The 13316-nt window shown below is 42.8% G+C and overlaps 1 protein-coding gene across 3 annotated transcripts in view; it reads right to left on the bottom strand.

The window, feature by feature from the left end:
• The window catches only part of ythdc1 (YTH N6-methyladenosine RNA binding protein C1), a 36325-nt gene that overhangs the window by 21703 nt on the left and 1306 nt on the right, over positions 1–13316 (bottom strand). For all 3 annotated transcript variants that reach the window (XM_071351525.1, XM_071351526.1, XM_071351527.1), the window contains exons 2-4: positions 9157–9258; positions 5650–5975; positions 2297–2660 (exon numbers count right to left, since the gene is read on the bottom strand). In XM_071351525.1, the coding sequence (XP_071207626.1) occupies positions 2297–2660; positions 5650–5975; positions 9157–9258 (792 nt within the window). The remainder of the gene's footprint in view (positions 1–2296; positions 2661–5649; positions 5976–9156; positions 9259–13316) is intronic.

The raw sequence follows: 13316 nt of genomic DNA, 5'->3' as shown, positions 1-13316 counted from the left end.
AGGCCCCTTCCTGTTTTAGCATGACAATGCCCCCGTGCACAAAGCGAGGTCCATACAGAAACGGTTTGTTGAGATCGGTGTGGAAGTACTTGACTGGCCTGCACAGAGCCCCGACCTCAACCACATCAAACACCTTTGAGATGAATTGGAACACCAACTGCGAGCCAGGCCTAATCGCCCCAACATCAGTGCCCGACCTCACTAATGCTCGTGGCTGAATGGAAGCAAGTCTCCGCAGCAATGTTCCAACATCTAGTAGAAAGCCTTCCCAGAAGAGTGGAGGCTGTTATAGCAGCAAAGGGGGGGGACCAACTCCATATTAAATACCCATGATTTTGTAAAGAGACGTTGGATGAGCAGGTGTCCACATACTTTTGATCGTGTAGGCATCTGGATTGACGAGAGGCGTGTTTCAGAAAGCATGTTGAGGAGTTAGTTAACCTGTTCTTCTAAAGGAAGGCCGTGTTAACGTGTGTCATTAGATAGCGGAAAACTAATCCTTCCGTTGATATTCATACGGCTTATATCATTTATATGAATGTAGCTGCCACTGTATTGAAAGCTGCTGGACACAGTCCATGATAAACACACTAGGCTTTTACGACGGGGAACCAGGTTCAGGATACATAATAGCTTTCTGTGTCAGAAAGTAGCCTGGTCCTCTTTGAAAGCTAGACTGATGAATTGCACCGTTTATATAAATCCCTCCTACATAAACCTCCGCGGTACCTTCATAGGACAGAGATACCAGACGCGGTTGAGAGATGTCTAGCTCTGGAGATACCTTCCATATTCAACCATGTACATCTGCTGTTAGAGTTTTGGCACCTTACTTTTGGAATAATCTCCAAGGCTCTCTAAATGGGATGGATTGGTGCCTCTAGGACAGTCCAAGGCTCTCTAAATGGGATGGATTGGTGTCTCTAGGACAGTCCAAGGCTCTCTAAATGGGATGGATTGGTGTCTCTAGGACAGTCCAAGGCTCTCTAAATGGGATGGACTGGTGTCTCTAGGACAGTCCAAGGCTCTCTAAATGGGATGGATTGGTGCCTCTAGGACAGTCCAAGGCTCTCTAAATGGGATGGACTGGTGTCTCTAGGACAGTCCAAGGCTCTCTAAATGGGATGGATTGGTGTCTCTAGGACAGTCCAAGGCTCTCTAAATGGGATGGATTGGTGTCTCTAGGACAGTCCAAGGCTCTCTAAATGGGATGGATTGGTGTCTCTAGGACAGTCCAAGGCTCTCTAAATGGGATGGATTGGTGTCTCTAGGACAGTCCAAGGCTCTCTAAATGGGATGGATGGGTGTCTCTAGGACAGTCCAAGGCTCTCTAAATGGGATGGATTGGTGCCTCTAGGATAGTCCAAGGCTCTCTAAATGGGATGGATTGGTGCCTCTAGGACAGTCCAAGGCTCTCTAAATGGGATGGATTGGTGCCTCTAGGACAGTCCAAGGCTCTCTAAATGGGATGGACTGGTGTCTCTAGGACAGTCCAAGGCTCTCTAAATGGGATGGATTGGTGTCTCTAGGACAGTCCAAGGCTCTCTAAATGGGATGGATTGGTGTCTCTAGGACAGTCCAAGGCTCTCTAAATGGGATGGATTGGTGTCTCTAGGACAGTCCAAGGCTCTCTAAATGGGATGGATTGGTGTCTCTAGGACAGTCCAAGGCTCTCTAAATGGGATGGATCGGTGCCTCTAGGACAGTCCAAGGCTCTCTAAATGGGATGGATTGGTGTCTCTAGGACAGTCCAAGGCTCTCTAAATGGGATGGATTGGTGCCTCTAGGACAGTCCAAGGCTCTCTAAATGGGATGAATTGTTGGTGCCTCTAGGACAGTCCAAAGCTCTCTAAATGGGATGGATTGGTGCCTCTAGGACAGTCCAAAAGGCTGATTGAGGACCATTTCACTGATGAATGTGTTTGTTTTCTAAGACTTGTGTTTTGCTTTTAGTGTACTGATGTTTGATACAGGGTTATCTGTGAAAGAGACCTTGGTCTCAGCATGACTCTGTCAAAATAAAGGCGACATAAATACACGGGGCCTCCCGAGTGGCGCTGCATCGCAGTGTTACGGAGTCACTTCAGCCTTGGTGTTTCAATCCCAGGCACTCGTTCACATACGAATCAACATTGGATCGGTGTAGACGTGGGCTAGAGAGGCCGTTTCACCCATTTTCTGATACCAGTCATTTCCTTCTTAATCCACGAAGGGAAGTTAACAGATGTCGGGAGAATGGGATGCAACCAGGATAGTGAAAAGAGGAAAAAAATGTGTTGAGCGGATGTTTGTTTACCTGAGGCGTCAGAACCAGACCCAGAGTGAACCGACTCCCCCTCGGAGAACGACACTGAATCAGACTGGGAATCGCTGGCTTCACTGCGAGTGTCGTAATCAGGCGGTTCATTCACAACTCTCTGATCCCCTTCCTCCTGTTCATACTCTTCCTCCTCCTCTTCCTCGTCTTCCTCTGGGCCCTTCTCTCCCTCCTCCTCCTCTTCTTCTTCCTCCATCACCTCTTCTCCCTCCATGTTGGACCGGTCTCCCTCGGAGGAGTCGGCCGTGCTGCCCGTCTCCTGGTCTGATGCCTCTTCTTCTGCCTCTTCCTTGGAGGAGGTGCTGACCCTGCCAACACTCCCCTCGATGGGACGCATCAGCTTCTAGACAAGAGGAGAACAGAAAGGCATCAGGGTCTGTATCGCAAATGGCACCCTATTCCCTATATAGTGCACTACTTTTGGCAAAGGCCAATAGGCTTTGGTAAAAACAAGTGGACCATAGGACTCTTCTAGACCAATGCACTTTAAGTGTTTTCCGTAAGTCAGCCAAATAGAAAAAGCAGCAAGGCAGGGAGTCGTCGTCCCCAGACATGTTTTTTTGCAGAACGAGCCCCATTTGTGACGGCCTCTGGTCTTCCAATGGCTTGATTCACAGCTAAATTATAATAGACTTTAACGACTTCACCTCCCAGATTGGTACAATTAGTTGGGGTATTGAGTAGAAAGACATGAGTTTACAATTAAAATGACAGAAAAATATATAATGACTTCAGTGTGTTGGTTGTTTTGGATATGGACTAGGGCCTATATGACTTCAGTGTGTTGGTTGTTTTGGATATGGACTAGGGCCTATATGACTTCAGTGTGTTGGTTGTTTTGGATATGGACTAGGGCCTATATGACTTCAGTGTGTTGGTTGTTTTGGATATGGACTAGGGCCTATATGACTTCAGTGTGTTGGTTGTTTTGGATATGAACTAGGGCCTATATGACTTCAGTGTGTTGGTTGTTTTGGATATGGACTAGGGTCTATATGACTTCAGTGTGTTGGTTGTTTTGGATATGGACTAGGGCCTATATGACTTCAGTGTGTTGGTTGTTTTGGATATGGACTAGGGCCTATATGACTTCAGTGTGTTGGTTGTTTTGGATATGGACTAGGGCCTATATGACTTCAGTGTGTTGGTTGTTTTGGATATGGACTAGGGCCTATATGACTTCAGTGTGTTGGTTGTTTTGGATATGGACTAGGGCCTATATGACTTCAGTGTGTTGGTTGTTTTGGATATGGACTAGGGCCTATATGACTTCAGTGTGTTGGTTGTTTTGGATATGGACTAGGGCCTATATGACTTCAGTGTGTTGGTTGTTTTGGATATGGACTAGGGCCTATATGACTTCAGTGTGTTGGTTGTTTTGGATATGGACTAGGGCCTATATGACTTCAGTGTGTTGGTTGTTTTGGATATGGACTAGGGCCTATATGATCACTAAGTAAGATAACCTTTACAATTAAACCAGCCTTCAAGATTATAGTCATGTTTACAGTTCCATGAATTGCCACAATTGTGTATTTGTAAAATTCTGTATTTTATTGGCTCTGCTGCTGTGGACACTTGGGGGCTAAGGAAACGAATGTTATTTTCTATATTTAACAGTTTGGCCTGTCAATCAAATACTGTGGGTGAGAATGTCAGGGAAGGGATAAGATGTTTAAGATAAGCTGGTAGGGTTTCAAACCCATCAATCAAACCCTGTGGGTGGGACTTTGAGGGAAGGCAGGAAATTAGTAATCTAGTCAGAAACGAGTCTAGTCTACTCCTTCAATTTAGTTTATTGTGTCAAAAAAACTAAGAAAAAAAGTTTGGTTTCTATCATATATATCATATATATCATATATTCCCTGTTGAGAAACAATATAGAATTGAAGGAAAATGGTGTAAACATAACATTTCAGGGGAAGGACCCCCAGACCCCACGCTAGATTGTATAAAAGTGGGGGGAGTGCACAAAGTCAGTCACCCGTACACCTATAGGTCTGATTAATGCATGAAGCCTGATTAATGCATGAAGCCTGATTAATGCATGAAGCCGGGTGTAAACACGTGCTTTGTTACACAGAAAACAGCAGTTGACTTACTCCAGTTGACCTACATCAATCTCTTTAATAATACCATACAGGTATAATGACATCAGCTTTTTTTCATCCTATTTTGCACCAGAATGAGGTTCTCCACGACCTATTGTTCCAGCAGTGATGATTCACCTTCTTCATCAAAACGATTCTCTAAATGTATCTGCAGATATTCACCAAGAAGCAGTAGTAGCCTACCAGTACGCAAATTAGTGAGCCAAATGAACGGCTCTCTCACCGATTCGATTCACCTAAAAGATCAGCTCAAAAAAAGAGCCGTTCATTCGCAAACAACCAATCACTAGGCTACGCTGACGAGTCACTTCAGCGGTCACTGGCAAGTCTCGACACGGGGCTTTGAATACTAGGAAAAATAGCAGATTTTTGGTTCACTGTCCCGATGCGACATAATTACGTTGTATGATTTGGAGTTTGACTTTATTCAGTCAGTAATACACCTTCTATAAACTAGTCAACACAAGCTGATCAGCTGCCAATCAAAGAACCGGAAATATGAATAGAATCAAAGGAATCGTAAATAGCCTCCGTACCCCGACTCAGTGGTGGAAACACACAATAAATTAATGTGCCAGAAAACAATAATGAAGTGGACCTCAACTCATCGTTACCAGTTACATAACATGAGATGTGGAAATTCACTGACAGAAGATACAGCATCATGTCCTCTCCTCCGTTCATTTCTATTGTTGACTGCAGCCAACCACAGTGCACAAAAACAGCTACCGAGAAGCGGGACAGACTGACAAACCAGCAGTGTTTCCCTGTCCTACAAACTAGCAGTGTTTCCCTGTCCTACAAACCAGCAGTGTTTCCCTGTCCTACAAACCAGCAGTGTTTCCCTGTCCTACAAACCAGCAGTGTTTCCCTGTCCTACAAACCAGCAGTGTTTCCCCGTCGACGCTGGCTTCGTGACCGACAGGGACCTGTCCTACAAACCAGCAGTAGGGACCTGTCCAACAAACCAGCAGTGTTTCCCTGTCGTCGCTGGCTTTGTGACAGACAGGGACCTGTCCTACAAACCAGCAGTGTTTCCCTGTCGTCGCTGGCTTTGTGACCGACAGGGACCTGTCCTATCTATAGATCACTAGAAGATGCATCTCATTTCATTATAACAAGAAAAGGCTATACCGACTAGCGAAGTGAAAAGACCTAAAACAGCCCAGCAGATTTGCTAAAGTAACTTCCCCTCGTGACCCTTAGTGAAGCCACTCCTACCTCTGTGGTTAGCTCAGGCATGAGGGGCTTGATCCTCTGTCTGTCTGGCTCTCTCCTGCGGCCCAGAGGCTTGACAAGATGGGATGCTTTGGGAGGGTCCCCCCGCTGCGCCCCACCAGCTCGGATGGAATGGGTCTTCCGGTCGTCGTAGTAATCTTCAGTCTTGTATTCGGAGGGGTGCCGCCCACCCCTGAGGTTGACCAGCTTTTTCCCGCTGGCACCAGCCGAGGGGGCAGATCTTTTAGTGGCCTGTCTGGTGGTGTGAGCCGAGGGCCGAAGACGTTTCAGCTCGTGGTCGTCCCCTCGGTCATTCTTCCTCTTAGATCCTGCAGGAGGGGGGGGGGGAGTCATATTAAATCTTCAATATTACATTTTGAAAATGTGTCCATGTTCTTAAACTCTTCTGCCTTGTACTGTCTGTTAAAGTCTCACTTTATTTCTCCCACCGGAGCGGCATCTGTTCCGACTTTGTGGCTGTGTTATGTGATAGAAAAATTACATCCACTACCATTAAAACGTTTTGGGTCACTTAGAAATGTCCTTGTTTTTTGAAGGAAACGCTCATTTTTAATCCATTAAAATACAGTCAAATTGATCCGAAATACAGTGTAGACATTGTTTATGTTGTAAATGACTATCTTAGCTGGAAATGGCAGATTTTTTATGGAATATCTACATAGGTGTACAGAGGCCCATTATCAGCAACCATCACTCCTGTGTTCCAATGGCACGTTGTCTTAGCTAATCCAAGTTTATCATTTTAAAAGGTTAATTGATCGTTAGAAAACCCTTTTGCAATTATGTTAGCACAGCTGAAAACTGTGCTAACAAAATTGTCATAAAGTGTCTAGTTTGAGAAACAGACGCCTCACAAGTCCTCAACTGGCAGCTTCATTAAATAGTACCCGCAAAACACCAGTGTCAATGTCAACAGTGAAGAGGCGACTCTGGGATGCTGGCCTTCTAGGGAGAGTTGCAAAGAAAAAGCCATATCTCAGACTGGCCAATGAAAAGAAAAGATTAAGATGGGTAAAAGAACAGACAATGGACAGAGGAACTCTGCCTAGAAGGCCAGCATCCTGCCTCTTCACTGTTGACGTTGAGACTGGTGTTTTGTCGGTACTATTTAATGAAGCTGCCAGTTGAGGACTTGTGAGGCGTCTGTTTCTCAAACTAGACACACTAATGTACTCGTCTCCATTTTGAGCCTGTAATCGAACCCACAAATGCTGATAGTCCAGATACTCAACTAGTCTAAAGGCCAGTTGTATTGCTTCTTTAAATCAGGACACAGTTTTCAGCTGTGATAGCATAATTGCAAAAGGGTTTTCTAATGATCAACTAGCCTTTTAAAATGATAAACTTGGATTAGCTAAGACAACGTGCCATTGGAACACAGGAGTGATGGTTGTTGATAATGGGCCTCTATACACCTATGTAGATATTCCATTGAAAAATCAGCCGTTTCCAGCTAAAAGTCATTTACAACATTAACAATGTCTACACTGTATTTCTGATCAATTTGATTGTATTTGAAAGTTCCATTGATTGTTGACATCTAGTGGAAGCCGTAGGAAGTGAAAACTCATCAATGTCTCGCTGTGATTTCAATGGGACCTTGGTTGAAAATTTGGCACCCCCAGAAAAAATATAAACAGGAAGTGGAACTTCTCAGGTTTTTGCCTGCCATGTGAGTTCTGTTATACTCACAGACATAATTCAAACAGTTTTAGAAACTTCAGAGTGTTTTCTATCCAATACTAATAATAATATGCATATATTAACAACTGGGACTGAGGAGCAGGCCGTTTAATATGGGCACCTCTGTGCACCTTTCATCCAAGCTACTCAATACTGCCCCTGCAGCCATAAGAAGTTAAAGACCGTTCCACAGGTGCATGTTCATTAATTGTTTATGGTTCATTGAACAAGCATGGGACACAGTGTTAAAACCCTTTACAATGAAGATCTGTGAAGTTATTTGGATTTTTACGAATTATCTTTGAAAGACCAGGTCCTGGTCTTTTTTTTGCTGAGTTCATAATTCACAGCGATTTAGATGGTACAATGATTCTCTACACCATTCAGTGCTTGTTTTCCTCACAAACTGAAATTGAGTGAACCAGTGTATAATTTTAGCAACCAGGAAATATGACACGATTTGACAGCCAAAGTCAGAACAGCTTTCTCATTTTGACAACAGATGCCGCTCCAGCAGGAGGGATCAATAGGCCAATATCACAGCCAATCACAACACTGGCGGGTACGGATTACTGTGAAACACGTTCCAATATTAATGCAGATATATTATGGACATTTTCTGAAATGACAAAAGGAAAACTATTCTGTGTGTGGCACCTTTTAAAAAGGTCTTGATGATCTTGTTCTGTTTGGGGCTTATATATTGTATTCAATAAAATAATAAATTACAAACGTGCACCCTTATTCAACTGTTTGTGTTCTTGCCAACTATATTGAACTATCAACACGTAAAGCGTTAGTCCCATGTTTCATGAGCTGAAATAAAAGATCCCAGATCTCCATACGAACAAATAACTTCTCAAAATTGACCCTCACCAGGGTCTTGACTGCAGTTTGACGTCGTAACCGATTTCAGTGGGCAAATAGCCACTGACACGTTGGAGAAGTGTGCTCTTCACAGATTAATCCTGGTTTCAACTGTACCGGGCAGATGACAGATGGCGTTGTGTGAGTGAGCGGTTTGCTGATGTCAACGTTGTGAACAGAGTGCCCCATGGTGGTGGTGGGGTTATGGTATGGGGCAGGCATAAACCACAGACAACGAACACAATTGCATTTTATCGATGGCCATTTAAATGCAGAGATATCGTGATGAGATCCTGAGGCCCATTGTCGTGCCATTCATCCGCCGCCATCACCTCATGTTTCAGCATGATAATGCACGGCCCCATGTCGCAAGGATCTGTACGCAATTCCTGGAAGCTGAAAATGTCCCAGTTCATCAATGGACTGCATACTCACCAGATTTGTCACCCATTGAGCATGTTTGGGATGCTCTGGATCGACGTGGACAACAGCGTGTTCCAATTCCCGCCAATATATCCAGCTACTTCACACAGCCATTGAAGAGGAGACAACATTCCACAGACCACAATCAACAGCCTGATCAATTCTATGCGAAGGAGATGTGTCACGCTGCATGAGGCAAATGGTGGTCACACCAGATACTGAATGGTTCTGATCCACGCCCCTACCTTTTTTTAAGGTGTCTGTGTCCAACAGATGCATATCTGTATTCCCAGTCACGAAATTGACCAGTTTCCTTATATGAACTGTAACTAAATAAAATCTTAAAAATTGTTGTATTTTGCGTTTATATATATTTTTTTGTTCAGTGTACATTGCAAAAAGGGATGACAAAGACTGACAGTGATTTGGGCATGATGGTACAGATTGGCAATGAGGCTCGCTAATATAATCTTTTAACCTTTTAAAATGACCAGAAGTGCACTGTTAAAAAGGTACCTTTTTTCTGGTTGACGTGCTGTTCACTCTCAGGGTTATAGAGCTCGTCATCCTGGTCAGGGGCCTCGGTGAGGATGTCATCCAGGACGTTGAGCTCTCCCTCTGGGACGACAGATTTAACCACAGTTAGACATAGCAAATTTCAACATAACAGAGTGCAGAGTCCATTTAGGGTAGATTTCAACATAACAGAGTGCAGAGTCCATTTAGGGTAGATTTCAACATAACAGAGTGCAGAGTCCATTTAGGGTAGATTTCAACATAACAGAGTGCAGAGTCCATTTAGGGTAGATTTCAACTTAACAGAGTGCAGAGTCCATTTAGGGTAGCTAACTTGGACCAAGGCCCATAGAGCTCTGGTCAAAACAAGTGCACTATGGAGGGAATAAAATGCCATTTGGGATGTAGGTAGCATACGTGTTTTTAATCAACTTTGAGAATCAGAGTCGAGTGGCTAGACTTGTTAAAGTCGACTAAACTCAACGAGTTATGGAGTTGAGCGGCAAATATTCTGGGTGGAGCTCCGACCAGGTCCCGGATGATCAAATCATAGGGCCAGGGGGCTTTGGGTAATGAAATCAGTATTTTACATGTGTGATGTCAGAGCTCCAGTCCACCAACATTAGTCAACGCTCAACTCCATCATAAAATGGTGAAGTTGAGTTTAGTCAGCTAGTTAGAGGCATGATTGTACTTGTTATCCCCCTGCATCCAAGCCACTAGTCTCAGATAGTAGTTGGCAGGGTGAATGAACGAGCTGCTGCAGTCACTACGGAAGCTTTTCTCGAGCACCTGGTTCAATTGTGCATTGGGGGAAAAAAATGTAACTCTGTAACTGGTTCAACTAGTGAGAAAAATGTGATTGTGGCAAGAATGTGTGGGTGGGACACACTACCAGCCCATGTCCAATCAATTGAATTTACCACAGATGGGACTCCAATCAAGATGTAGAAACATCTAAAAAGGTGGATCAATGGAAACAGGATGCACCTGAGCTCAATGTTGAGTCTCATAGCAAAGGGTCTGAATAGTTATGTCAATAAACATGTCTAAAAACCTGTTCTTGCTTTGTATTATGTAGTGTGTGTAGATGAGGGGGAAATAAGTTATTTAAATCAATTTAAGAATAAGGCTGTAACGTATCAAAATGTGTAAGGGTATGAATACATTCCAAAACACACTGTACATATAATTAGCGGATCCTGTGTTTTTTTGTAAGGTTAGTGTGAACAGGACAGGCCTAATCGCCCAACATCAGTGCCCGGCCTCACTAATGCTCGTGGCTGAATGGAAGCAAGTCCCCGCAGCAATGTTCCAACATCTAGTGGAAAGTCTTCCCAGAAGAGTGGAGAAACTCCATATTAATGGCCATGATTTTGGAATGAGATATTCGACGATCAGGTGTGCACATAATGTTAATCGTGTCGGGTATATTATCTTTTCTACATACTTTATATCTGGTGTTAGTCATATAACTTACCAAAGCATTTTTCCATTGTGAAAAAAATAAATAAACACTGGACTTAGTTTTTTCCCCCCCGGCCGCCTGTCTTGAGAGGCATTAGCCTAGTTCGAGGAGCCAAATAGCGTATGTTGGATGTGCGCGTGAAAAGATAAGACGAACGAAAACACAAAATGATGCTAATTAACCAAATCTATTTTCTGCAGCTAACCGTTAACTTCCCTAATGTGTAGGTAGTTTGTGATATATTGAAAACATTAAAATTGACTGTTTCTGCATATTGATTACGAGACATTCCTAAAACAGCCCTAATGATGGAAAAATGCATCACCCAGAGACACATTTGTTTATTTTGCAAGCTATAGCACTCAATATTGTACTGGAAGCTATAGCACTCAATATTGTACTGGAAGCTATAGCACACAATATTGTACTGGAAGCTATAACACACAATATTGTACTGGAAGCTATAGCACACAATATTGTACTGGAAGCTATAGCACACAATATTGTACTGGAAGCTATAACACACAATATTGTACTGGAAGCTATAGCAGACAATATTGTACTGGAAGCTATAACACACAATATTGTACTGGAAGCTATAGCACACAATATTGTACTGGAAGCTATAGCACACAATATTGTACTGGAAGCTATAGCACACAATATTGTACTGGAAGCTATAGCACACAATATTGTACTGGAAGCTATAGCACACAATATTGTACTGGAAGCTATAGCACACAATATTGTACTGGAAGCTATAGCACACAATATTGTACTGGAAGCTATAGCACTCAATATTGTACTGGAAGCTATACCACTCAATATTGTACTGGAAGCTATACCACCCAATATTGTACTGGAAGCTATACCACTCAATATTGTACTGGAAGCTATAGCACACAATATTGTACTGGAAGCTATACCACTCAATATTGTACTGGAAGCTATACCACTCAATATTGTACTGGAAGCTATAGCACACAATATTGTACTGGAAGCTATACCACTCAATATTGTACTGGAAGCTATAGCACACAATATTGTACTGGAAGCTATAGCACACAATATTGTACTGGAAGCTATACCACTCAATATTGTACTGGAAGCTATACCACTCAATATTGTACTGGAAGCTATACCACTCAATATTGTACTGGAAGCTATACCACTCAATATTGTACTGGAAGCTATACCACTCAATATTGTACTGGAAGCTATACCACTCAATATTGTACTGGAAGCTATACCACTCAATATTGTACTGGAAGCTATACCACTCAATATTGTACTGGAAGCTATACCACTCAATATTGTACTGGAAGCTATACCACTCAATATTGTACTGGAAGCTATACCACTCAATATTGTACTGGAAGCTATAACACACAATATTGTACTGGAAGCTATACCACTCAATATTGTACTGGAAGCTATACCACTCAATATTTTACTGGAAGCTATAACACCCAATATTGTACTGGAAGCTATACCACTCAATATTGTACTGGAAGCTATACCACTCAATATTTTACTGGAAGCTATAGCACACAAAATTGTACTGGAAGCTATAACACCCAATATTGTACTGGAAGCTATAACACCCAATATTGTACTGGAAGCTATAGCACACAAAATTGTACTGGAAGCTATAACACTCAATATTGTACTGGAAGCTATAGCACTCAATATTGTACTGGAAGCTATAGCACTCAATATTGTACTGGAAGCTATAGCACTCAATATTGTACTGGAAGCTATACCACACAATACTTTACAAAAGTAGGATTGAAAAGGACCATAGAGTTTAGTCAGCTTTGTGTTCTTTTTTTTTGCCAATGAAAATCTGGTATGCAGCTGCATGGACCGATTCATAATTAAAACATTCTCCATTCAAGGTTTAGTCGATTTCCTCCTAAACTAAAACGCACCATGTAAAGTGTGGGTCCCATGTTTCATGAGTTGGAATATTAGATCCCAGTAAATGTTAATATGCACAAAAAGCGTATTTCTCTAATTTCGTGCACAAATTTCTTTACACATCCCTGTTAGTGAGCTGTTCTCTGATTAAACAGCATGATCAATACACAGGTGCACCTTGTGCTAGGGACAAAAATGCAATTGGCATGCTGACTGCAGTAATCTCCACCAGAGCTGTGTCATTGAATTTAATGTTCAAGCTGAATCCAATGCCGTTTTAGAGAATTTGGCAGTAAGTCCAACAGTCCTCACAACCACATGTAACCACGCCAGCCCAGGACCTCCACATATGGGTTCTTCACCTGTGGGAACATCGGAGACCAGCCACCCGGACAGCTGTGGAGTATTTCTGTCTGTAATAAAGCACTTTTGTTTGGAAAAACTAATTCTGATTGGTTGGGCCTGGCTCCCAAGTGGGTGGGCCAATGCCCTCCCAGGCCTATCCATGACTGCGCCTCTGCCCAGTCATGTGTGAAATCCATAGATTAGGACCTCGTGAATTTATTTCAATTGACCGATTTCCCTATATGTAACGAAATAAAATAATTGAAATTGCTCCATGTTGCGTTTATATTTTTGTTCAGTATAGATTTAAATGGCGAGTAGGCTGAAAAAAGGGGGTTAAATATGCGTACTTTCTTTGGGAAACATACGTTTCCACCGCCATGCTAGAGAGTAATGCTACTTCCTGATGTTGCACGGCTGCGTTCTG

This window comes from Salvelinus alpinus, chromosome 18 (assembly GCF_045679555.1).
Source record: "Salvelinus alpinus chromosome 18, SLU_Salpinus.1, whole genome shotgun sequence".
NCBI classification, from domain to species: domain Eukaryota; kingdom Metazoa; phylum Chordata; class Actinopteri; order Salmoniformes; family Salmonidae; genus Salvelinus; species Salvelinus alpinus.
The sequence above is the reverse complement of the archived record's forward strand: the minus strand, read 5'-3'. Positions and strand labels throughout refer to the sequence as shown.